We start from the raw sequence: 27,737 nt of genomic DNA on the forward strand, positions 1-27,737 counted from the left end.
TTTGAGCAGCTGTAGCGCCGTCATTTTCTTTTCTTATTAAACAAAATGTTTGTATATTCATTTAAGCATGAATACTCCTATTAATATGTAATTTATTTTAAGATAATAAATACTCTCAGTTTTTCGCAAAGAATTATTGAAAAACTCGTTGTCTGGAGGAGCTGCCCCCCTTAAATATAAAAACAAAACACAGTACTAATAAGTAGCAGCGTTTTCCTGTAAATGCATACATACATACTCGTACATGTAACAGAGATGTAAAAGATGTCAAAATATAATCGTGTTTTGTTTGAGTGCAAATATTTGAATACACACATACACTATGATACATATCTACACAACGCCGAAATATATATTAAAACTAAAAATATAGCGTAAAGCTACTAAACTAATAGACTACTTATGATTAACGTCCAAATATGATATTTAGGAGTTACCAGTGCTTGCAGACATACACACATACTCGTATGCAGTTAGAGTTCATTTCTTGCTCTCTTGCTCTCTTGCTCTTTATCTCTCTCAATTTCTCCTTTTCTTAATACACTATTATCCTTGCTCCGATTCATCTGCTTCGTTCATTTTCTGCCATTTTTCAGACACGTTTCCTCGGCGAGATCGCGTATCATTCGACTCATTAATTCCGCACAAGTGGACTGACGTGATTTGCCCACCATCACGACTTCCTCATGATTTGCATCCTCTTCACTGCTGTCATAGTCGGTCGCGCACTTGTTCGTTATCAAACTGAATGCGAATACTGTCAGATCGCAATGCCTGGCTGTGATCACTTCGTGCACAGTCGACATGCCAACCGCATCGACGCCCATAATGCGTAACATCTTCAATTCGGCTACCGTCTCGTAGTTGGGCCCACCCAGACACGTATAGACGCCCTCATGTACATCATTTTCAATACCCATCTCACGCACCACTTTGCGTGCCTTGCGCACCAGATGACGATCGTAGGCGTTGGTCATGGGCGGGAAACGTGGTCCGAAGCGCGGATCGTTGGGTCCTTGCAGTGGTGAATTGCCAGCAAAGCCCATAATATTGATGTGATCGCGCACGATCACAATATCACCAACTTTGTATTTGGGATTAAGACCGCCCGCTGCATTTGTGGCAAACAGATACTGTATACCGACCAATTTCATAACGCGCACAGGCATGGAGCATTTGGCCAAAGGATAGCCCTCATAATAGTGGAAACGTCCCTGCATGGCCACCACAGGCATACCTTCCAAATAGCCAAAAATCATGCGTCCCACATGACCTTCCACTGTGGAGACGGGGAAATGTGGTATATCTTTGTAGTCGAAGGCTTGTGTGTTGGTGATGTGGTCGGCTAAAGAGTTTAGACCCGAGCCGCAAATAATGCCCACCTTGGGACGTATGCTGGTGCGTTCCAAAAAGAAATCCGCCACCTCTTTGATGAGCTCGTATGAATAGCTGAAATGAGAGAAAAGGAGAAGTTGAAGGTGGTGTGGTAAGTAAAATGTTAAGCGGATAATTTGCATCCGTATGAAAGTAAATTACGAGTAGACAAAAACAAAAAAACCTTGATGTAATGCCCGCTGAGGTACGAGTATACTGGTGATGGTATAACATTTTCGTACTGGTTTAAAAAGTTGTCTATGCAATAAAAATATGAATTTATGCGCGTAAATAAATGCCATAAAAGTAATTGGTTAACAACACAACTGTTTTGGACGTTCAATAGCGAGTAATTGTTTGGCGCTAAATTCGAAATTTTTATACCAACAAAAAATACTCCAATATTCTACATACACATCTACGTATTTGGCTATCGAAAATAATGTTCGCGCTAAAAATGTTTTCAATATTTTTTCCATCATAACAACAAGAAAACAGAGTCTTATCATTCCAATTAGTTCGTTTATATCTTGAAGACATGCACACTGCCACTCCCAGTGCCATATGTTTTTATCTATTTTCACACTAAGTGTTCGGGAGTTAATTAAAGATGAGTCATTTAACATTTCAAAATATTTCAACAAATAACAAATCGTGCCCCTGTGACGTCTTTGATGAAAACAAATTTTTGGTATGTCCATATGGCAACTTGGTATTCCATTGGTTGGGGAATAAGTTCAAAGCGTTTTTATATTTTCTTTTATTTTATAACGATTTGTTTGCTGTTTGACAAAGGTTAAGTCTTCATTCGAACTCTTTCTGCTCTACAAAACCATGTTAATGTATTTTTGAGTTATTTAATTTTTTATCAGTTTTGAAGCTTAGAAATGGAATAGCCAGAAGGCAAAAATCAACATTTTCGACACCTATTCTTCCTTCCTTTACAACGAGGTCAAAAAGCTATCGAAGCAGACCGGGACATTTGGGGCGTGTACGGATAAGGTGTCATGAGTCAACGAGGTCAAAAAGCTATCGAAGCAGACCGGGACATTTGGGGCGTGTACGGATAAGGTGTCATGGGCGAGTATACAGCACGAAAATAGTTTGAAAAGCTCAAAAATTACGACTTTAACGTCGGTGGCACGTCCCGCAGCGAAAGGCCTTCTGAATTCGATGAAGAACATCTCAAATCTCTTTTTAAGGCGAACGGTCACCAAACCAGTCTTGAATTGGTGGAAAAAATGAACTCCGATCACAAAACGATCATTCTCCATTACCTTCTTTTAATGGGATTCACTGAAAAAAAAACAAAGAAAATCGCCTTCAAATTGCTTCTCAACATCTTGCCCGCCATCGAGCAACACGCGATCATAAACAGCGCTTTTTGTACCGAATCGTCACGGTAGATGAAAAATGGTGCCTATACATCAATATATGAAGCAAAGTAAAGAGTGGGTGGCTGCAGGGGATACGCCAAAGCTGAGAGTTAACCCGGATTTTCATCCAAAGAAGGTCATGATATATGTTTGGTGGGACTGGGAGGTGAGCATGGTGCTTTTTTTTTATTTTGAAAAGAATGCCAAGGTCACTAAAGAGCTCTAAAAGAGCTCCCCCCAGACATGGTGCCGATACTGTTACAACTAATTACAGGGTGAGCCATATAGCGTTTGCTTTTGAACCACCTATTTTTTTGAGAATGGTAACACAAATGACATGTCCAATGTGTTCATAATTTACTTAAAGGTTTGACATTTACGAAATGGGACGCTATACGCTTGAACAAAATTGAGAAAATGGGCATTTTTACCGAAAAATCATCTTTTCTGATGAAGCTCATTTTCACATCGGTGGCTACGTCAATAAGCAAAATTGTCGGATTTGGGGCTCAGAAAAGCCACACGTTACTGTAGAGAAGCAAATGCATACACAACGAGTCACTGTTTGATGCGGTTTTTGGTCCGGCGGCATCATCGGGCCATTTTTTTTGAAAATGAGCGAGGGGCCGCGATTACAGTAAATGGCAAGCGTTACCGTGACATGCTCAACGAGTTTTTGTTTCCAAAAATTGAAGAGGATGACATGGACGCCATTTGGTTTCAACAGGACGGTGCAACTTGTCACACTGCCAAAGTTGCACTCGAACTTTTGGCTACGGTTTCTGAATTTCGAAATCAATTGGCCGCCTCGGAGCTGTGATTTAAGCCCGTTGGACTATTTTTTGTGGGGAGCCGTTAAGAACAAATGCTATGCGAACCATCCAGAGACGATTGATGCTTTAAAACATGAAATCGAAGTTGCCATTCATGAAATTGGAGCCCAAACAATCGAAAATGTGCTTAAAAATTGGGTTGATCAAATGGCCTACTGTAAAGCCAGTCGTGGCAGTCATTTGAGCGATATTATTTTTTATTCATAAATGACTATGTTCAATCTTCAAAATAAAAAAAATAGTTTGAAAAAATATTGATTAGTTTTTGTTTTTTTAGAGCCGATTCAAAAAACAAATTTTACATGGCCCACCCTATACTTTTGCATTGCCTTTCGAGGGTCGACCGCTATTAGAAAAAAACTTTTTTATCATTTTTGCTGTTTCGTGCATGGAGATTCGAGCCTAAGCATTTTCGAATGGTAGTCACGCACCAACCATTCGGCTGCGGCGGCCGCCATACATTCATAGATTATCTGGGTGTGTGCGTCATTTGCTGCTTGTTGCTAGTTGCGTGAAACTATTCGCAATAAAATGTCCACACTTGTGGCTAGTCAACTCTTGGTTTTCGCAACACAGTCACCCTGTTTACTCAGCTTCACTCTGTGTGACTTCTGGATATGCAACAAACTAAAAAAACCACCCCGCGAATATCGTCTCGAGCACTTAAAAGAGATTCAACGCGAATTGCAGCTCGCAACTGATTCGAGAGTTTCAGAAAACATTGGTTGTAAATGTATTTTCGTAAGAAGGGAGCGATTACTTTGAAGAGGGCGTAGTAGATTTGGAAGATTAAGGGAGGATTGCGAAATTTGCAAATAAAACCACATTTCAGCAGATCTTTCAGAATTTGCAAATCAGCACAATTTCGACTATCGAAAAACCACTAAAATCATAAAAATTATAAAAAGTACCGAGGCAATTTTGGCCAAATAAAATTAATTTGAATTAGTAAACAACAAGCACATGAGGACCATAAAGATTATAGATACGCAATAGCAGGATGTTAGCAAATATGCCAATAATGTTATTAAAAAAGCCCTTTTGATTCATAAAACATATTCAGAAACTAATTAGTACTGGTTTAATGGAAGACAAAGACTAAGAGTGCAGCTGACATTAAAAACAAGTACGTATACTTAAGTACATATACACATTAGGGTGGGGCAATTTGTATAACACGATTTTTCTCGGCATTTTGCTTAGCAGATACGAATTGTGCATAAAATTCTAAGGAAGAGGGGGAAAAAACTTCGAGCCACCTAATTTTTAAAAGAAGCTACCTTTAATTCATGAGAAAATTGGGAGAAAGTTGTGGCATGAAGATAATAAGTAAAAAAAGCACCTACTGTTTAAAGTAAAAATGAGTATTTCATTTAATTATTTATTATTATTAGTAAAAAAACCAAAATTATTGTAAAAAATTTGTTAATTGTAAACAAAACCAAATTATCTATTAAAAAATATTCAAATTCTAAATTAAAAAATATTAAAATTATAAATGAAAAAAAAAAAATATTAAAATTATAAATAAAAAAAAAAATTAAAATAATAAATTAAAAAATATTAAAATTAATTATTAGAAAGGTGTGTCAAAAATTTATTTTTGAAATAATGCAAAATTTAAGGGGTTAGGGTTAGTCAGAATATTCAAAAATTTTCTTAAAGTATAATATCTTAAAAATATTGTGTGAAAATTTGAAGTGAATCCGACAAATACTTTTCGAGTTATTCAACAATTAAGAAAGGGCGCTCGGGCCCTTCTTCATGTTGACTTTTTTCATTAAAGTTGCCCTCTTTTAAAATTTGGTGGCCTCGAAATCGACTTAAGAGCTATGCTCTATAGGACTTGTTTGCTTAGAATTTAAGGTAGAGTTTCGAAACTGCTAGACAGCATGTCGAAAAAAGATTGGCCCGCCCTAATGTACATACAATAAATGGAGATCTTATAAGGAGGACGGGATACATTTTAAATAAACAATTAATGAAGTGGAAACTTTTGGAGAAGGGTTTTATAAATGAGAAAAACTTGTGCGCTACTGAGTTAAATACAAAAAAAGGAAACGAACAAGAAAAAAACAAGAAAAAAAGCCAAAAAAAAATAAATAAAAAAGAAGAAAACAAATAAAAAAGAAGAAAACAAAAAAAAAGGAAAACAAACAAGAAAAAAAGATAAGAAACAAAACAAAAAAAAACAAAAAAAGAAAGAAAACAAGCAGAAAAGAAGAATACATAAAAAAAAGAAAACATACAAAAAAAGAAGAAAACAAACAAACAAAACAGCTCCAGAACAAAAATTATATAGAACAAAAATGGAAAAATTTTGACATTGACTACGAACTTCTCTTCATTTATAACCATTTTGATACGATTTTCGACAGCGACAGCCTCTGCTAATTCGGGATTATCCACAATATTTGAAGTATTTTGTTGGTTGTTGTTGTTGTTGATGACGGCCGTTGAGTTGGTGGAACCACTGGAATTACAACAAAAGAGAGCATATGAACAAAATTACAACATTTGATTTTCCACTTGACGCTTGCAAAGAAGCTTGGCGACACAGCAGAGAAAAAATGAATTCATTTCGTGCATTGCTGGTTGCTTAGTGTGCGTTTATGTGTGTCTGTGTGTGAGCATGCGTGCTTGTGAGATTTGCTTTAATCCTTGAGCGTTTAAATTTGTGCTTTATGCATTTTAGTTTATTTTTTGCTGTAATTTTGTTGTTATTGTTGTTATAATTATAGTGTCGTGTATTGTTGTTAAAATAACAAATTCTAAAATTAAACAAAAACAAAACACGCCGAGACACGTAAAGATCTGTGTTGCGTTATTCTGGATCCGTCCATTTTCATAAAATATTAGTTTGGGGAAAAAGAAATCCATTATTTATCCAAACGGTTTTAAACTGTTTTATGGCCGATCTTTAACTCCTGAGCGTTGCTACGACTACTAACATCCCGTTAACTGTGATTATTTCTGTGGATTTATCGACATTTTCGACGTTAGATCTGGTCGTGAAGCAAAAAATTTGTAGGAATTCTTACAAACTATACAGTTTTGGTGTTCAGGTACCCAAAAAATTTGCAAAGTAGGGGAAAGTGAGAGAGCAAAATGAAATTTCATTTTGAACGGAAGTTGCAATTTTTTATTGGATAAATTTCTACTTGTAAGAATTTGCAAGTGAGACAAACAGCTGATCGCAAAGTAAAAATAAACACGAATGCAAAATTTTTGAATAGCGTCAAAGTTCTAAATTTAAATAAAAATAGTTATTATTATTATTAAATTTTAAATATATTGTAATATATTTAAGATAAAATTTATTAAGTATTTACACCTAATTCTGTTTTTACACGGTCTTTTTCTACACGGTTTGAAAATAAAATATTTTTAATTTTCTTACACGGTTTTATTCCTTTAGCACGATTTAAAATTTTTTGTGCTTATATTTTTTTGTTTTGACAAATTTAATTTTTGCGAAATTTCACAAATTCAGGAGAATTCCGAACAATTGAAATGTGTTAATATTTTGTGAATTATCAATGCAATCAGACGTGTTTGGTAAAGAAATTTGTTATGAGCAAATTTGTTTTTCCAACGTTAAATTAAATTTAACGCATTAAGATAAAAGGTAAGCCTCTTTGGCAATTTAATTTTTATTCAGTTATTTATATTTTTTAATTTTGAAAAATTTTTTTGTGTATCCCTAAAAGAAAATGTCAAAAACAAAACTAAAACGTAAAGCAATTTCTTTGGAAACCAAAATTGAAATTTTAGGTCGCCTTCGAAATGGAGAAAGCTCAACATTTCTTGGCAAAATAATCGGTGATTTCTGAAACGAAACTATCTGTTAAGTCTTCATCATACACTAGAGATGCTACTAAAGAAAAAATGGAAAAGCACTCATAATATGGCTTGAGGACAATGCACAAAAACAAGTTCCCGTAGATGGAAACAATATCAAACAGAAAGCATTAGGTAGGTAGGTAGGTAGGTATAGTGGTTGTCGGTTGACACACCTAGGCCTGCTGTAGGCCCATTGTGATACCACCAGGGCTGTCCCCTCTCCTCACTCTACATTGTCCTCATTGAACCAACCTGTGGCTTTAATATATTTAACAAGACTTGTTATTTTTACATTGGCTACTTCTGCCAAGTTATTCAGGGAACTTTTTCCTAAAATATTGAACCTTCTTCCATCCAGAGCCATGCACCCGCATAGAAAGTGTTCTATAGTCTCTTCTTCTTCAATATCGTTACAGCTTCTACAATAGTCGTTATAGGGCGCTCCCAGCCTACTGGCATGTCTGCCAATCAGACAATGCCCTGTTAGGACCCCGAGTAGATTTCTCATATTTTTCCTGTTTAGTTTTAACAGTCGGTTTGTGCGGCCCATGTTCCATTCCGGCCACGTCATTTTACTAGTTCTACAGGTCAAGGTCTGAGACCACAGCCTGTTGGCAGCACTGATAGTGTGTTTATCTATAAGCATCTTACAAGTTGCTAAGGGTATAGGAATGTCCGCTTTGTCTGGTTGGATCGGTAACGTGGTCCCCAATCTCGCTAATTCATCTGCTTTGCAGTTGCCTTCTATGTCTCTATGACCCGGCACCCAGAGCAGGTTTATTGCAAAGTACTGTGATAGTTCTGTCAAAACGTCGATACATTCTTTTACTGTCTTCGAGTTAATATTGGGCGATTTTAAAGCTTTCAGGGCCGATTGGCTATCTGAAAATATGTTTATATCCCTTGTGGTGAGGACACTTTTATTTAGGGCTAGCAGGCCCTCCCTGATAGCCAAAATTTCAGCTTGAAATACACTACAATGATCCGGTAACCGGAAGGGGATGCTGGCATTCATTTCCTCAGAGTGAAGGCCTCCGTCTACTTGTTCATTTAGCTTGGAACCGTCTGTATAGATGCTGATTCCGCTTTTATTGTCCATTACCCCATTGTCCCAATCTTCCCTCGTTGGGAAAGTTATGGTAAAGGATGTGTTTAAGTGCAACTCTACTGAGCTACAAAAGTCTGTCGCTTGATGTAGGAAGGGATATTCGTCTAGTATTCTAGCGTGACCCCTTCTGTTAGTGGCTCAGTTAGAAGATTCTCTTAGCCTAAGTGCCGATTTCGCCGCCATCTGCTTGCTGTAGGCCTCAATCGGTAATAAATGCAGCATGACATTCATCGCTGCCGTGGGTGTAGTCTTTAGTGCCCCGCTTATGCAGAGACTAGCACCTCTTTGAATACTTTCTAGGCGTTTTACTGTTGTTCTTTTCTCGAGTGTTGGCCACCAGACCAATGCACCGTATGTCATGATAGGCCGTACCACTGCTGTATATAGCCAGTGTACTATTTTTGGGGTTAGGCCCCATTTTGCCCCCACAATTCTTTTGCATGTATAGAGTGCTGTGGCTGCTTTTTTTACTCTATCATTAATCGTTTGTTTCCACGAGAGCTTCCTATCTAATATCAGTCCTAGGTAGCTCGCCTCTTCCCCAATTGATAGTGTGATACCCTCAAGAGTAGGGGGGTTTAGGACAGGTAACCTGTATTTCCTGGTGAACTTGATTAGTTCTGTTTTGCTGGGATTTACCCCAAGACCACTCGATGCAGCCCACCGGCTTACATCGTTCAAAGCATTTTGCATTATATTGCAGAGGGTATCTGGGAATTTCCCTCTTATTAATATTGCAACATCGTCTGCGTAGGCCACTACGTGTATTCTCCTTTCCTCTAGATTCTTCAACAATTGATTCATTGCCAGAATCCACAGCAGAGGAGAAAGTACACCGCCCTGAGGGGTGCCCCTCCTGACGGATCTGCGTATCGTCGAGGGGCCCACGTCGAAATTACTAACCTGCCTAGTAGCAACTGTTTAGTAAATTTCACAAGGCCCTCGGCGACACCCAAGTCAGTCATTGCGCTTGTTATGGCCTCCGGTAGGATGTTGTTGAAAGCGCCTTCTATGTCTAGGAAGGCTACCAGAGAATACTCTTTGTCCTCTATTGATTTCTCTATCTCTGAAACTAGTGAATTTAATGCTGTCTCTGTGGATCTACCTTTACAGTAAGCGTGTTGTGATCTCGCCAGTAGCGACGGGGTTAAGTTTTCCCTTATAAAGGCGTCTATTAATCGCTCTAGCGTCTTTAATAGGAATGAGGAAAGGCTAATAGGTCTGAAGTCTTTAGGCTTTGTATGCGAGCTCCTACCAGCCTTTGGTATGAAAACTACTTTGACTTCCCTCCATCTTAGGGGGACGTAGTTTAGTCGTAATGCTGCTCTGAATATGGTTATCAGCCATTGCATAATGTTGTCCAATGTTTTTTGTAGTTGCGCAGGGATTATCCCGTCTGGTCCCGGTGTTTTATATGGATGGAAATTTTCTACAGCCCAAGTTATCTTGGCTTCTGTGATAATGTTGGGGATGTCGGTACCTAGTACCGCATCCGAAGTTGGAATATTGGCGGTTATCGCTTCCTCTAAGTTACCTGGGAAGTGGGTATTTAGTAATAGGTCTAATGATTCTTCGCTGGATTCTGTCCAGCTGGAGTCTGGCTTCTGAAGATACCCTATGGGTTGAGCAGACTTGGTTAGGATTTTCCTCAGTCGAGATGCCTCCACCGTAGTCTCGATCTCCCCACAAAAAGTTCTCCATGAAGACCTTTTTGCTTTTCTTATTTCTTTCTTATATATTTTTAATTTGTCATAGTATAGGTCCCATTCACATTCGCTTTGGGAGAGTTTGGCTCTATTGAATTGTTTCCTGCAATTCTTTTGTAGCTTTTTCAGTTCGGGTGTCCACCAGGGTGGCTTATTCTTCCCTCTATACCTGGCTGCCGGACAAGCCTTATGCAGGGCTTGGTTGCAGCAATTAGTCAGTCTATTGACCATATTGTCTAATGCCTCTATGCTAGAGGGGTTAAAGGGGGGATCCATGGGCAAACGTTCTGCTAGTTCTTGGGAATATCTTAGCCAGTTTGTTTTCCTATGGTTCCTAAATTTTAGTGCTTTAGGATGAATGACCTCTTCTTGGAGAAAGCATTAAGGTTTTATAAAATGATAAAAGACGAACAACCGTCTACATCCATACAATCAAGTCAGGAGAAAAACTACGTATTTTCTGCAAGCACTGGATGGTTAACTGGATTTATCCAAAGGCATCCGCTTCATAACATAAAAATCAAGGGCGAGATTGCTTCTGAAGATCAGAAAGCCGCCAAAGAATTTCCACTAATTTCCAGGTTTTTATGGCCGACGAAACTGGCATTTTTTGGAAAAAAATGCCGAGAAGAACATTTATGGCCAAATCGCAAAAAAGCGCTGGTGGTTTTAAAGTTTAAAAAGATCGAGTCACATTTTTATTTTGCAGTAAAGCTTCTGGAGATCGGATGTTAAAGCCCCTGCTTATCAATCGTGCACTTAAACCTCGAGCAATGAAAGATGTCGATTTTGGTACATTGCCGGTTAATTGGGTGGCTAATTAAAAAGCATGGGGGACAACTACAGTTTTCACAGAATGGTTCATTAAATATTTTGTACCAGAAACAAGAAAATATATGAATGAAAAAGGCTTAGAAGTTAAAGTTCATCTGTTGGTAGACAATGCACCCGGGCATCCTCAATTGGAACATGAAAATGTACAAATTTTGTAGCTGCCACCAAATAGCACATCCCTAATCCAACCACTGGACCAAGGAATTATAGCAACATATAAAACTTACCACATCAAAAGAACATTCCAGTACATTTTGGATACTTTGGATAAGGATAAAACTCTTACAGTAATTGATGCTTGGAAAAAGTTTTCTATTAAAGATTGCGTTAAACATGCTGCTTTAGCATTATCAGATTTACGACCATCAACCTTAAATGGATGTTGGAGAGCAATTTGGCCAGAATGTGTAAAAAGTAAAAATCCTGTGGATCCAAATACAAAAGAATATCCCAATATGATTGATTTGGCACACGCAGTTGGTGGGGAGGGTTGTGATGACTTGGTATTAGATGACATTGAAGGATATATTACATATTGCCTCACAGAATGCTGATTCTATAGAAAGCAATGATAGTGAAGAACCTGTAAAATTAACTGCAAATTTAATTCAAGAAGGACTTCAACTTGCAAATAAATTAGGACACCATTTCATTACAAATGATCCCAATTCCAACGTGAGCTTAATTCTTGTATGGCTCGTTACAAAGAAGTAGCAAGAATTGGCGAACAACGGCTTATAACAGAGTTCATTGTTAAAAATGTAGATGCTGATCGAGCAAGAGGAAGTCCAGTTCAAAATTATTCTAAGCAAGTGATTGCGAGTAACTGTTGATGCCAGCAAATAAATTTATGTTCCTGTATTTATGATTATCACTTATATTTTTTAATTTTTTTAACTTAAAAATTGAATAACCTATTATTTTCGATAACAACATAGCATAGCATGTTTAACATAATTATTTTTAGTTCCTGAACTTGCCATACATTTAATTCATATTATTTTTAAGATTATAGTGCATATCTTTTTTATCTTTAATAACTATGCTTGTAAAATGCGCTTGATGGGGCAACAAAATGGTGCGGATGCGCTAGTTGGATTCTGGAAGAATCACCACTTTAACCAACCAACCAACCATGCTTGTAAAAATAAACATTGTATATGTGATTTAATTAAATAAACATGAATACTTGTTCTTAAAAAATCTTTGTTTTTCGATTGGAGCGACGTAATTTTTTCGGATGAATCCTCCTTCTGGGCATTTCCGAGCATCAAACACGCCGGGACAACCTCCACCAGTAGGATGCTTCAACGGACTGTTAAACACCCCGTCAAGGTCCATGTTTGCGGGTGCTACTCAAACAAAGGCTTCGGGACTTCGTTCTTATTTACCGAGAATTTAAATGCCGAAAAATGAAAAAAATTTATCAAAAGGCTTTGTAACCATCTGCTAAGCAATGGTATATCAAGAAAAATGAAAGCTGGATCCTTCAAGAGGACAACGATCCGAAACATCGGAGTCGAGCGTGTAGCGAGTGGAAGGCGCAAAACGGAGTTGTCACTTTAGATTGGCCATTGGTCAGTCACCGGATGCAAATCCCAGAAAATGTGTGGGCTTTGATGAAAATGCAGTTTCGCAGACGCAAGCCATGTAATTTAGATCAACGTTCTCGACAAATTTGGAAAATTTGGAGGTCTTTTCCGGTAGAATATGCAGAAAAACTAGCTGAAAGTATGCCCCGACGCACAGTGCGGCCGATTCCCGAAAAGCTGGCCAAAACTCAAAAAATTAAGTAATTGATTCAAAATTTCTTACTCGGGGGTTGTCGGGGTCGCTGATTACGAATTTGATCTTAAAATTTTGAAAATCCACCCCCCTCCACCCCTATTGGCCACCCCCTCACGTGAAGTAGCGTATATTCTAAAACATAATCAAGATGCATGTTAATTTATATGTTTTCGGGGTCGCAAGGTAGCAAGTGGTAGCAGCTGAATCTTGTTTTATTCAGTAACCATTACTTTTTTGAGTAACCTTTAATAGGTTTCAAAGCAGCATATGACGGCGTTGTATTACTATACAGTTTGAAAACTCAAATTTTATAAAAAAAATTGCAAAAAATGTATTTACGTATTGCTGCAGCTAAAAATTTTGTGTCGAGGTATTGATATGTACTAAAGATTTCTCGTATTTTACTAACCTTCCGAAGATGATTCCATTTGGTTTTGTTCAATTTACTCCATTACAAAATCTTTCAAATGTGTACAACTTTCACTATTCATCGACAGTAATACGATGCTCAAACGAAGGCCACGTTGCGACTGAAAATACAGAGGATACTTAGGGTACAGGTCGTTGCTATGAACGGTTTTCACTACTCAAGGCATTACTGTAGCCAACCCAAAGACAAAAAAACTCTATCTAGAAACTTTTTTTTTCGACTTTTGGCCAGCTTTTTGGGAATCGGCCGCACTGTGCGACGGCCGATGCCAGGCCATAATTGACAATGCAGGAGGTTGGACTTGCTACTGAGGTATTTGCATTGAGTATTGACGACCAAATTATCAATAAATTTGCGAATTATCGAAAAATCAATTGTTGTTATTATTTAACAGTGACCACGCTCTTATGTAACAGACTGTAGTTTTGTTAGACAATGGGCTTTAATTTCATAAAAAAAATAATGAATATTTAAAAAAATACAGCGAATTACTCGGCGAATAAATTGCGTGGCCCTAACCCAGTCCGCAGCCTTTCGCGATACTATTTTTTTTCGTTTTTGTTTTCAGAAAAACGCCTGCAGAAGCTCAAAGAGCTCCCGGCAAGCAGCTTTTGGCGCGATGGATCACAAATCAGATTAGCCACCGCTGAACGATTACCATCATATTTAAGGTTGGAAGATTCTTTTGACGTAGAGTGTATCAGCGGCGATCTGGCTAGCCTAACGCAACATGTTTGCTAGTATGTTTCCTTGAAATATTACAAAATTTCACAGCGACGCATCTACATATATATGTACATAGGTAATACATATGTAATAATACACCAAATATCAAATTATAGCTCATTATTCTGGTGTTGTGTGTACGAAGGTCAGAACTGATTTGTTTTGTAAACAAATTGTCTATACATACATACAAATGTACAAACACATGCTCCAAACTGTAATTATTTGAAATTCCAATTACATAGACAATATTGATACGAATAAAGTGTTGCAACTCATAAGTTTTTTTCGTTCAACTTTCCCTCCCTGACTTTGCAGTCATAATACAATTTGAAGTTCTGTTTATATACGTAAATATTCTCAAAGCTTCGATCTGCGCTTGGCATTGAGCCATGAATCCGGGATGCTGCGATAAAGTAGAACCGATTTTTGCGTGAATGTTGTTTAGGATGGTGGCCGCAGTGGCGTGAAAATCTTCAAACGATTCATGGCGCTTTTCTTCCCTAATATCCGGTTTCGGAAGTAGATACTCAATAGTACTAAATAAGGTGCATGCGGTATCCGTGATGTCTTCATTTCTAAATTATTACAATTTGCACATCTCATCTGATGACTTTTTCAAACGGATTTTTTCCCTCAAACTATTATCGCAAAAAGATGCTGACGGTCTTTCAGCTATCTTCAGTTCCTCTTCAGATTATTTTTAACAAATTATTATCTACGGGCACTTTCTTAAGCGAATGGAAATGTATGATACAATCACCTCACCTTTTTTTAAAAGCGGAAGAAAGTAAATTGTTCGTAATTATAGGCCGATTTCCAAGTTTTCAAGCATTGCTAAACTATTTGAATGCATTGTAAAGGACCCAATTTATTCACCTTTAAGTAGTCCAAACCAACATGGTTTTGTAACTGGCTACTAATCTTGCTGTTTTAGCGAATTCTGAATGTCATCGTTTTCCAAATCACTCGAATTTGATTCTGCTTACATTGACTGCTCTAAGGCATTTGACAAAGTGTCACCCAAGATTATATTTAGTAAACAAGTTAACTTGCTTGGGCTTTCACTCCACCTTTCAGCAATGGCTTAAATCATATTGCACGGACAGACGGTGCATGGTGGAAATCGATCTAGTTTTATCAAACCACTTTATTGCACCGACAAGTGTCCTCCAAGGCCACTTCCTTTTGTTGTAATTTTTATCAATGACATAAGCAAATGTTTTACCTTTTTCGAATTTCTTGCTCTTCGCGGATGATTTAACAATTTTCTCATGTGTTAGGGACTCAGTGGATGCTCAGAAGCTTCGCCTCGACTTGAAAAATTTTCATCGTTGGTGCATCAAAAACAGGTGTGAGTTTTCGAATATTGAAAAATGTTTTCATTTAACATTTTCGAGGCCCCTGTTCTATCCTATAATTCTAGGCTAAAGCTAGTTAATCTGTAATATCTAGAAAAGAGAAGAGCAGTTCTTTCATTTTCGTTTATTTTTAGTGTTGTTAATGGCATCGTCGACATTAAAGCTTATCCACTCAAGTAGGACTGGATAACTTGAGTGGATAAGCTTTAATGTTTGTGCTCATAAGGATGACTTAAGTGACTTACATTCAATTCCCTTATTAAGGCCAGGCTGGGATAGTATGAGTAGTAGTATATAGTATAAGTATAATTCTCAAAAATAGAACGTTACACATTATTTCTCTGTTTTTTTTTTCAAGAAACGTGCGGTTTTTTGTGGAATGGAGCGTATGTAAGTAAGGAGAATTACACTTGTTCGCTGAGGAAGTAAAACAAACTAATTTGAATATAATTTAAATGAATTGCGTGTTAATTTAGAATCAAAATAAAATGATATTCGATTGTTTTATTATTCAGCTGATAAAGCGTCTAACGGAAAATGACATATTAGCTTTTTATATATGAATGTATGTATGTATGTAGTTGGTTGACATAACAGCACGCCATGGCGAAGATTATGTAAATACATAAGTCGCGGGGCGTACCAACAGTCATACGTATGCATGTATGGTGCGGAAGGAAGGAAGTTACAGTCCGATATGTTAATTATGCAGTCGCCGTAGCCGAATGGATTGTTGCGTGACTAGAATTCGGAAGTGGGTAGAGAGAGAGAGAACTTAGAGAAAAAGTTTTATTCTAATAACGGTCGCCTCTCGGCAGGCAATGCCAAGCCTCTGAGTGTAATTTTGGCCTGAGAAACCTTCTCATAAAAAACCATCTGCCGTTCGAAGGCGACGAATAACTGTAACTCCCTCCATTAGTGGAATAATATCAAGGCGCACATTGCAAATATGATATTTAGGAGAAAGAGCGCGGCCAAACACCCAAAGAGGGTGTACACATCAATTATATTATATATGCTGATGATTTAGATACGCGTATTATTTAATAAACCAACCAGAGATGTTCAAAGGCTAATTTCTTTTTTTGTGATTTTGTCAAAAGTTATTTAATACATGAAGTTGTTTCTGTCTATTAAATTAATTTAAGTTAAATTAGTAGGGGAAAATGGGGAGTTGTGAGACACAGGGAGTTGTGAGACATTCTTACCTTTCGGCATTATTCATTTGTTTACATTCGATTTTAAGTGTCAACAAGTGTTCTCGATGCGATCTCACTTTTCAGCTAGCATTGGTCATATTTACACACATTCGACGCGTCTCTCCAGTTACTGTGTTTTGGAACTTCTCGGTAAGTTTTTTTCATCATTTGTTTTGCGATACATTCGATCAGTTGTTGAAGCGAATTGCAAATGTTAATATATACAAATTATTAATTGTCCTATTAGCTTTGAATTTACACATTCACTTGGGCCTGAACGTTCGATGTGTTTATGACTACGCGGCCATTAATAAAAAACGATTTGGGGAGTTGTAAGACAACAAATGAGGGGAGTTGTGAGACACCATTTTTTTCGACGTTTTAACGCATCTTTCATAAGTACATCGCAATATTCATGCATTGTTTGTATATATATCATGAAATTTTTGGTTAAATTTGAGTTTTTATTGTTTTAAGTTAAGCAGAAGCAACTCCATTCATTGCAATGTATGCGATCGAGCTGTGCACCTAAAGTGCGCCAATTTACGAACTGGTTATTATACATGTTCTCACTGCGAATCATCAGATTGATGGCATTGCATTTTTATACACTTTTTTATAACAATTGTCTTTTCTTTTTTGTTTTTCATCTTAATAAAGAACTAACAACTAAAATAAGTCATTTTTATTGATTTAAACCATGGTGTCTCACAACTCCCCACATTTTGGTATTTTGTATTATATTTTATATGATTATATACAATTTTAAGTTTAAGGAAAATTGTAGTTTTGTTAAATAGGCCATACCAATAGCTTCCAGTATTCATTGACTAAAGATTCCATCGTTGACATATGCAGAATATTAAGATTTTGAGTAATACGGGTCCAAAAACAAAACCCGTCTCAAAACTCCCCATTCTCCCTTATTAGTATATATGTATGTAATTGGCGCGTACACCCTCTTTGGGTGTTTGGCCGAGCTCCTCCTTCTATTTGTGGTGTGCGCCTTGTTGTTGTTCCACAAATGAAAATTATTATTATTACTATAATTTGAAAAATTAAATTGTAGCAGTAAATGGAAAAAGTAACAACAACAAGTATTGCTGGTTATTAGGAAGCATAGCTCACACTTTATTCTGCTCACGCCCAATCTCATTAGCAGCCCAAGGTACAGTAAAGCAAGACACGCACTAGTCACACTGCACGAGCATCAATCAAATCCAATTAAAGTACAAAACTCAAATTCAACCAACTAACTGCACGCATGCACACATGTACATACATATGTATGTATGTATGTGCTGTGTGTTGTGTGTTTCCATATCAACATTCTTAAATGGCACTTTTATTTGTCTCAATTTTTCTATATGCAATCACAAGTAGTTGGCATGAATTCGCTAAAATTGAAATAAATTGCCAATTACACTGGTTTACAAATAATTAATATTGTTTTACCCAAGAACTAGACCAGCCTATTTCTTTGTAAAATCAGCCGTTTAGTACAAAATACCACAACATTTTTTTTTTCTGTTAAACAGTTTCCGAGATATCGCCAAAAACCGGTTTGGGTTGAGGAAAAATAGGTAGATTAGCCAGATTTCTAATAGAATCCGTAAAGCAAGTGATATCTCTAATTAAAGGTAGTTAAATTTCCTATTACCGTTCAAGCTTTTATTTATTTATTTTGTTTTCATACTTTTATTTTATTTATGCTCTTCATTATAATCAAAAGTTTTCAAGATATTCGCAAAGTTCACAAAAATATATTTTGCTTCTTGTTGTACAATTTCCTACGAGGGCGGTTCAATAAGTACCCGTGTTTGATGACAGAGGACGTTCCTGAGGGAAGTTGGTGTTAGCTTCGTGTGCTGTCATCTATCAAACCACGGCAAAACAAATTTCAGACTGATTGATAGGTTAGTTTCGATTTGGCAGCTATTCGTGTAAAACATGTTTCGTGATTTTCGGTAAGATGGAAAAAGATCTTAATCTTAAAAGATCGGTAATTCGAATTTTATTTTGGATAGGAAAAAATGCGAGAGATAAAAGCAAAGTTGGATGCTGTCTATGGGAACGCCTCGCCATCTATGACCACAGTTAGATCCCAAATTGGTTCAACGAATTTAAATGTGCGCGGACATCTGTTTCTGATGATTAGCAACCAGGAAGCCCAGCAGAGGTTGTTACCGAGGAAATCATTCAAAAATTCCACGACAAGATTCTCGCTGATCGCTGACCGACGCGCGAAATAACAGAGGTCATAGGTGTGTCGACCGGAATGGCAATTAATATTTTACATGATAAGTTGGCGATGAAAGAATTGTGGGCCCGATAGGTGCCGTGATTGCTCATGGTGGACAACAAGCGGATGCGGTTATTAACTTCGAAGCAGTGTTTGGAGCAATTTAAGCGAGATCCGAAGAGATTTTTGCATTGAGCTGTCACCTCTGAAGGAACCTAGATTCATCAGTACACACCAGAAATTAAGTAACAATCAAAACAATGGATATCTCCTGCTGAATCTCCTCCTAAGAAGGCGAAGACAGTCCCATCGACTGGAAAGATCATGGCCTCGATTTTTTGGGATGCGAACGGCATCATCCTCATGGATTTTTTTAGAAAAAGATAGAACGATTACTCGACAAAAATACTACACTGAATTATTGGAATGATTTCACAAAAAATTGAAGGAGACACGACCGCATTTCGCGAAAAAGAAGCTGCTGTTTCACCACGATAAAGCACCAGCTCATTCATCCAGAGTCGTCGCCGCCAAACTGCATGAATTGCGTTATGAATTGCTGCCGCAGGCCCGGTATTCACCCGATCTGCCTCCCTGCGACTTTTTCTTGTTCGCTAACAAGAAGAAATGGTTCACGGGAAAAAAATTAAGTTCAAACACCGAAGTCATCACCGAGGAGACAAAGGCGTATTTTGGAGAGTTCGACAAATATTTTTTTTTTATTTGGAGGGGTTTAAAAAATGGCTGGAGCGTTGGGAGAAGTGTAGCTATCTAAAAGAAAAAAAAATTTTTTCTTTCAAAAATTGGTGTCTTCATTTCTAACATGGGCACTTATTAAATCCCGTTCGTATGAACAAAATTATAATACGCTTGTGAACAATAGCGCGCCGGTAGAATTAAACAAAATTCATATGGCAAAGTCGTGGCTCTGATAAGTTGTTCACAGCTGTATATGCTTTATATAAGAACAGGCATATACATACACATGTACTCGTACGTACCCGAAAATTTTATAAAAGTTCATGATCATTGTCATATGCCAAGATAAGAAACCAACAATATTTCATTTATAATGCATTTAACTTTAAAACATTTGATAAGGTCATATCAGATGAGGTAAGGTACACAAAACAAGATGAAAATAGTTGAAAAAAAACTGTTTAACATTGGCATTTATTTTTTAAGACTTGAAAGAGAAATTTCGACTTTTAATCGAAAAACGGAAAATAAATTGTAATAAACAAAATCAATAAACAATAATAAACACAAGTCTAAGAGCTTATATGTGCGCATATGTACACACATACATACATATGCTTGTAATCGTAGACTACGTAAACTACAAGTTTATCAGCCACACACCCACTTTTATAGCCAGTCGCATTGGTCGTCCGAGTGGACACACCTTCAAGCAGGCATAGCGGCAAGCAGGTTTTGTTGCAGCACCAATGTGGCCGAAACAAAATTTGATTTACATAAATGTCTGGGGTCTACTCTGTAATGCAACGCGAATAGTAAATGCGATGTGAAAGACAATTGTATTACAAAAGCCGTTTGTTGTTTGTATTCGAACAACACAAAAAACCGACAATGTAGCTAAGTTTTTTGGTAACTATATTTCTAAGATGTATGTATGTATGTATGTGTGATGCGTCCGCCGTAGTCGAATGGTTGGTGCGTGATTAACATTCGGATTTCGGCTACGTTGGTTCGAATGGCCGTGAAACACGAAAATGAAGAACAGTTTTTCTAACAGCGGGCGCCCCTCGGTAGGCAATGGCAAACCTCTGAGTGTTGTTTTGGAATGAAAAGCTCTTCATAAATCAAAGAATTCGCCGTGCGGAGTCGGCTTAAACTGTAGTTACCTCCATTACCCTCCACAACAACAAGACGCACGCCACAAATAGGTCAAGCTAAAGAAGAAGAAGTGAAGGATATAAGAAGAAGAAAAGGAGATGACAAAAATCAGCTTCCTTTGCGAACGATAGGCAATTCTGAATTAAAAAAAAATTGACAATGTCAAACATTGAATTTTGCTGTTAATTTTTTGCGTAGTCACACTAACTTTTTTTTGTCTCTTGATGCTCCATATTTGATGTGCATATGTATTGTGAACTGTGTTGTTTGTAGTTTTCTTTTTGTTTTTTTTGTATAGCTGTTTGGCTGTTTGTAGATTTTTGTTGTTTGAAATTTTTGTTTTTAATTTTCATCTTCATTTTTGCTCGTGACATCAATTGCCGACATTTATTTTTTATCAGCGTAATTTGTTTTGCACACTAATAAAATTAATTGACTACAGTTTTGTATGTATGTATGTATGTATATACTAGGTGCTCATTTAAATAGATAATAATACATATATAGCACATACACACAAATGTGTACTTATGCTCGTACGCACATCTACATATACATAGGGACCATTTTTTCTTTTTTGTTTTGTAATTTAGTTGTTTGTTTGGAATTTGAATTGGAAGATTTTTATGAATAGGTAACACAATTAACGCGACATTTTATAAACAGTACGCAAATACATACATATATACATACATACATACTATATATGCATGTGTGTAGCAGTAGATTTCTCCTTTAAACCTGTGTTATTGCGTCAGACAAAGCTTGTTTTTATTTTGAACATTCAGTCTATAATACCAACAACTAAATTCCGAGTATGCGAAGGTTAGGAGGACAGTTTTTGTGTACCCGTACGGTGTACTTGCTCAAATAGCAACAAATGTATATGTGTTTGTGTACTCACTTTATTCAATTTGCGTTATGAGAAAATTCGGCTAATTTAATAGTAATAATAACAATTTGCGCAACGAGGGGTGGGTGCTTTTGGCTGAGCTTCTTCTCCTATTTGTTGTGATAATTTCATTGTCGAAGGAAAAAAACAAAAACAAATTATTGCTCGTTTTAGTTAACTGGGTGTATAATATGAAATGTATTTATTATATTAACGTTTCAATACAAAATTTAAAAAATTAAAAAAAAGAACATTGTGAAAACAAGGAACAAACCGTATGGACCGATATTGATAAAAATTTAATATTTTAAAAGCTTGAGAACTTAAAATTATAATACAAAATAGAAATACTGTTAAATGATTTTTTTTATTACAAACTGGTAAACCGGATCCAAAATGAAATCTGAAGTGGGAACGGGGGTTTTCTCTAAATCAGCCAGCATTTCGGTCTCCTTTAAACTGCCGGAAACGAGCAGCGTTTTTCAAGCAGATTTCTTCGCGATCCTGCAGGCATGCAAAATGCTTCAAGATAGCTGTTGTTAGGGAGACATTAATATTTTTTCCGATAGTCAAGATGCTCTCTTCTGGTGAACTCCTGTAAGGAGGATCTCAAACATCTCGATCGAGCAGGAAACATCTCCCTTATCTGGGTTCCTGGGCACAGGAATATAGAGGGAGATGAAATTACCGACGAGCTTGCCAGGAAGGGGTCGACAGAACCGGTTTCAGCTGTCCCCCTATCAGAAATCGGTGTCCCTTTGTCCGTTGTTAAAGGGAAACTTCACAATTTCTTTCTAAGAAGAGCAAAAGACAGATGGAGGTCTGTCTCATCGTGTGCTATTTCGAAAACACTATGGCCTCAATACGATAGAAACAAAACGCTTAAGGTGATGGGAATCCCCCGCCATTCAATTTTCAAACTCATTGCGGTGTTCACTGGTTATTGGGTGATCGGTACTCATGCGGAGAAGCTTGGAATTCCGTACAACCCCTATTGCCGAAGCTGTGGGGATCCTACAGAGAAAGAGACTGTTGAACATTTTCTCTGCAAATGTCCGGCTCTGGCGGCTAGGCGCTTGAGATTCCTTAGCATGCCCTTTGGCGATGTCTTGAATAATTCTCAAACCTAGATCCCTTTTCTCTCCTCCACTACATCAACAGCACTGGATGGCTGTAGAAGGTTTTCTCTTCCTAATAATTTTTCTTTGCACAGGTAGTGGTCCACATTATGGTATCAAAACAGTGGTACTTGAAGTGTGCCTGCGACACTCTTGCCATTTTACCTACTGGTAAATAATTTCATGACACAGACATGAGAGACACAGTCTCTAAAAAGCAATCACCTGTGAGTCCGCCTGCCTATATATAAATATATTAGTATGTACATATATACGTGCATACGTACAAGTCTGTTAGATATTAAAGCCAATTGCAACCTTGCACCTTATCTAGACGCAGAAACAAGAAGCCGTTGTGTGTAACGTATTTTGTTGTCAAACAACTTTGGTATTAACGAAAAACCTGTCACAATTTGCACCAATTCTCTTGCATCAGTCTTTAGTTCGCTTGTCACTCTCTGTGGTGTTATTGTTTTGTATTCGAATGGATAAGCAGTACAATTTCAAATGCAAATATGTGCGTTTGTATGTGAGTAGGCATATCTAAAGTGTATGTTGAGCGTGCATGACCGAAATACGTGCATTGTAATGTGTTGTACAATTTATACACATACATGCATACACATATACATACTCGTATAGTTTGTTCGTTTGCTGGGAGACCGTCCTAACGCGAGCATAAATAATTTGACTAAGATGCGAATGCAATAACGACACCTTGCGCTATTTGATCATAAAATTATTTAAATTTATGTATGTTTGGGTGCATATTCGGTTGCTTCACTTCACCGTACATTCACTTCCCCTCAAATATTTCGGAAAAATATTAAGTTTCACTTGAACTGTACGAATGTACGAATTTTTTTAAATAAAAATAATTTAAAAAAAAATTGTCCCAAAAAATAATCTCAGATAATAGAAGCGTTGAAGCTTAAAAGATCTGCATAGTACGATAATTATCAGCAGTATCAAAATAATGAGATAATTTATACTATTTTTGATTTTTTTTTCTGAAGATATGTTTCAAAAAAATTTGAATAACTCAACCAAAGCTTGACCGTTGTGGACCTTCGAAGGCATAATGTGAAAGTATTTTTTCACCTTTTTCACTTCTTAGATACACTTCTCGCATACACGTTCCAAATTTTGTTGTTTTTTCGCAAATATCACTACTTTGATTCTTGTTATAAAATTAAAAAAATTGGTTTAATTAAAAATATACATTATAAACATTTGTGCTACATTTATAAAAAAATGTATTTTTCGCGTGGAAATTCAAAGCCTTCAAATATTAAAACAAAAAAAAACAGCTACATTTTTTTTTGGCGTCGCCGTAGCCGTATGGATTAGTGCGTGACTACCATTTAGAATTTGGAAAGAACGTAGGTTCGTACCTCCGTGAAGCACCAAATTGAAGAATAAGTTTTTCTAATGGCGGTCACCCTAAGCAGGCAATGGCAAATCTCCAATTATATTTCTGCCATGAAAAAGCTCCCCATAAAAAACCATTTGCCGTTCGGAGTCAGCTTAAAACTGTGGCTCCCTTCATTTGTGAAACAACAACAAGACGCAATTCACAAATAGGAGGAGGAGCTCGGCCTAACACCCAAAAAGGGTACAAGCGCCAATTATATATAAAGGGTGGTTAAATTTCAAGGATCGATGTTGAATGTGAACCACACCTAAACGTGAACGACACCGTTGGACTTATTTTTTTGGTGTTATTTGAAAGAAAAGCTGTACGTCGATAAGCCACCAACAATTCAAGAGCCAAAGGATGAGATAATTCGGCACATTAACGGCATAGAACCTCAATTATGCCTCAGCGTCATCGAAAATTTGGAGCATCGGATGGAGGTGTGCCGCCGAGGCCGAGGCAGCCATTTGGCCGATATTCTTTTCCATACGTAATTGAGCCATACCAATATTATCATAACAAAGAGAAATGACAATAATTTTCTAAAAAAATTGTATTTTATTCAAAATTAACACCGGCCCCTAAAACTTAACCACCCTTTATATATTATATAATTTTTTTTTGGTCAAACAAATTTAAAAAAAAAAAAGGAAATCAAGCCATCTCTCTTTTTAAATTCGTTAACATTTTTTGGACATTTTGGAAGAGAATTTAAATTATATCGATTTATACACATTTCGTGATAAATTTACGGAAAAGTGTATTTTTTCCATAAAAATTGTAAGCATTCAAATATAAAAAAATAGCTGTCTAATTTTTGTTTGACCATAGAACAAATTTAGAAGGGGGCAGCAAGAAAACCATGGGTCAATGCGACCTTCTTATTGAGTAGCTGTTTTGCGACTGGAGAAAAATGATTGAAATATTCATTCTGCAACTATTTGCGATTTCCTTCTCTCTTGGCCACGATATGCGTAACGAAAAGAAAAGAGTTAGGCACACATCAGCTGAATAAGGAGGCGAGATATTTCATATACCCAGACTATGGCGTAACAACTTCATAAAATGAGTTGGGGCACAGCGTGAATTACCACGCTCAGAATTAAAAAAAAAATTAGTTCGATTCCGAACTCGGCAAAACTGCTGCAAGTGTAATTCAAATTCTTACAAGGGCGTATAAAAAGTGTATGGCAGGGGTATTGTTAATGAAGTTTTGCAAACTTTCAGAATATACCACCAAGTAAATAGAATCAAACATCTTGGAATTCACTTAGATAGAAGACTCACATGGCGGAATCATATTGAAAAGAGAGGAACTAATAGCAAGTTTAAAATGAAAAACCTACTTATATTGGATGCTTAATTCGAAATCAGCATTGCCTCTGGAGTACAAAGTGCTACTACACAAAGTCATGCTAAAATCAATATGAACATATGGTATAGAAATGTGCGAAACTGCTACGCCTTCACTTATCGAAAAAACTTCAGAGAGTGCAATCTAAGGCCTTGCGGATAATTACGGGAGCTCCATGGTATATAAAGCATGCAAAGATTCACAGAGACATTTGCATACCTCGTGTAGCCGATGAAATAGCACCGTTGAGCAAAAAGTATCTACAAAAGCTAGAAGACCTACGAAATCTACTCCTAAATGAAGATTACACAAGATTGAAATCGGAATCTCGGTATTGCGGCCTCATCGTCATGTGAGTTAAAGAAAGTTTCAAGGGAGACTAGAAGCTAGGCCTTTCCGACTTCCTCCATCCAATTCTATTACATAAAAAAAAATCGCACACAAACATCGTGAAGAACAACGGAAGCTGTAAGAGAGACTGAAAACACGGAGTTTCCAGCTCCGAGCTCCGAAAAATCAGAGACTGGAAACTCGTCCTTTTTGGCTCCCTTCATCCACATCTATTACATCCGAAAAAAAAAAAATCTGCCACAATCGACATGAGGGATAACGGAAGCTTTAAGGTAGAATCCGCCCACGAAGGCAACGGCAACGGAATCTCGGCAATTCCGGCTTTCAGTACGGCCTCATCGTCATGTGAAACAAAGGAAGTTTCAAGGGACACTGGAAACTAGGTCTTTTCGACTTCCTCCAGCCAATTCCATCATATAAAAAACTTGCACACAAACGTAGTGCGGGACAACGGATGCTTTAAGAAAGATTGGAAACTCGTCCTTTGCGGCTGCTTCCATCCACATCTATGTTATTACAGCAGAAAAAAAATCTTGCTCAATCGACATGCGGGATAACGAAAGTTTGAAGAGAGACTGGAAACTAGGACTTTCCGGTTCCCAGCTAGGACGAATTGGAGACTGGAAGCCCTTTATTATAACAGGTGGCGCAAAATTAATCAATTATGGAAAGATTTATAATATTTGCAAATATCGTCCTACGGCAATCATATTTTACACTTGTGAGCTAGACAGCTGCAGCATACAAACAGACAACAATGGAGCACGTAAGGGTCAAAATAAAGATTTCCGTCATTCAAAATAATTTTTGTTTTTTAGTAAAAAGTTGAATGGTTAATTTTGCGCCACCCGATAAATTTTGCGCCACCCGTTACAAGAAAGATTCAATAAATAGAGAAAATGAAAAAAAAATTGGTTTCATAATAAATGGCATCCACTTCCTGTGAGTATAGAATAAAAAGATATACCAGCAGTTTTATAAACTGCTTTTCTCTAAAACAATAGAAATCCAAATGTGTAGTCAGAGAGGAACACATCTAAACATCTTTCAGTTCGTAGATTTCATCCGAAAATCAATTAAATTTTACGTATTTACAAGGAATTCAGGCTGTTTGAATTATACGGAAAGTTTTAGTTAAGAAAACAAAATTGGCTAAATGAAAAGCATTGAAAATATTAATCGCGACATTTTGGTAAACTTATATGAGTTTTCGTGTTTAAAAGCAGCGCCAAATCGAAGAAAATAGCACCACTTCCAAGATTCATATGAATATCAAATACTTTTGATTTGGCCCTCCAGTGTTATCGAAAGCTATTTTCTTGTGTTCTAAGCTAATATTCAATTTGCAAACAGGTTAATATAATTTATGTAGTTGAGTGTTTTTTTTTTTGTGCGTTTTTTGTTTTTTGTTTTTTCCAATTGTAAATTTTATACTTTTCTCATTAATTTTTAGTTTCTACATCTTTCGATTATTTGGTATGTTTTTGTTTTTGTTCCAAATATTTGTGCACACATCCATTTGTTTGAGTAGGAATTTATTCTTTTACTCACTTGGGACACTCTTCTGCAATGTAGTTGTTGCTCCTGTCGTTAGTCTCGCCATTGCTGTTGCCATTGATGGCTTTGCTCTTCAGCAGGCTGCTGCCTTTCAGGTTGAAACCAGTCATTGTGAGTTGTTGTTAGTTGTTGTTAGTTTTATAACGTTGTACGTCTTTCGTTTATTCAGCTTTCTGGTGGTTTCTGCTTGATTTAGAATTACTTTGAGATTTCACTTAATTTTGTATTCACCGTTATTACTAAAGCAGGTGTAAAGTCCCTTTTATAAAAAATACAACTCTGAACTTTAATGATTTAATTGTTATTGTTTTTTAATTCACAATCGTTTCGATAACCTATTCCTCTGTGTTATGTACAAATATATTTTGCTC

The 27,737-nt window shown here is 36.9% G+C and overlaps 1 protein-coding gene and 1 long non-coding RNA gene across 3 annotated transcripts; both read right to left on the bottom strand.

Annotated features, from left to right (window-relative positions):
- Nucleotides 1-27,501, bottom strand: LOC128862471 (purine nucleoside phosphorylase-like). 2 transcript variants are annotated; one of them, XM_054101122.1, is made up of 3 exons: nt 27,361-27,501; nt 5,922-6,056; nt 1-1,449 (listed from the first exon to the last, which is right to left on the bottom strand). In XM_054101122.1, exons 1-3 carry the CDS (start codon nt 27,474-27,476, stop codon nt 576-578), a joined length of 1,125 nt encoding a protein of 374 aa, XP_053957097.1. In that variant the 5' UTR covers nt 27,477-27,501; the 3' UTR covers nt 1-575. The 2 variants fall into 2 exon arrangements, with proteins under 2 accessions (XP_053957097.1, XP_053957098.1); XM_054101123.1 differs by lacking the exon at nt 5,922-6,056.
- On the bottom strand, nt 12,456-15,909 carry LOC128862472 (uncharacterized). The gene is made up of 3 exons (XR_008454484.1): nt 15,625-15,909; nt 15,247-15,469; nt 12,456-13,392 (listed from the first exon to the last, which is right to left on the bottom strand). It is a non-coding gene; the product is annotated as an uncharacterized LOC128862472 (long non-coding RNA).
- Nucleotides 27,502-27,737: the final 236 nt, after the last annotated feature.

The sequence above is a fragment of the Anastrepha ludens genome, chromosome 4, assembly GCF_028408465.1.
Source record: "Anastrepha ludens isolate Willacy chromosome 4, idAnaLude1.1, whole genome shotgun sequence".
NCBI classification, from domain to species: Eukaryota; Metazoa; Arthropoda; class Insecta; order Diptera; family Tephritidae; genus Anastrepha; species Anastrepha ludens.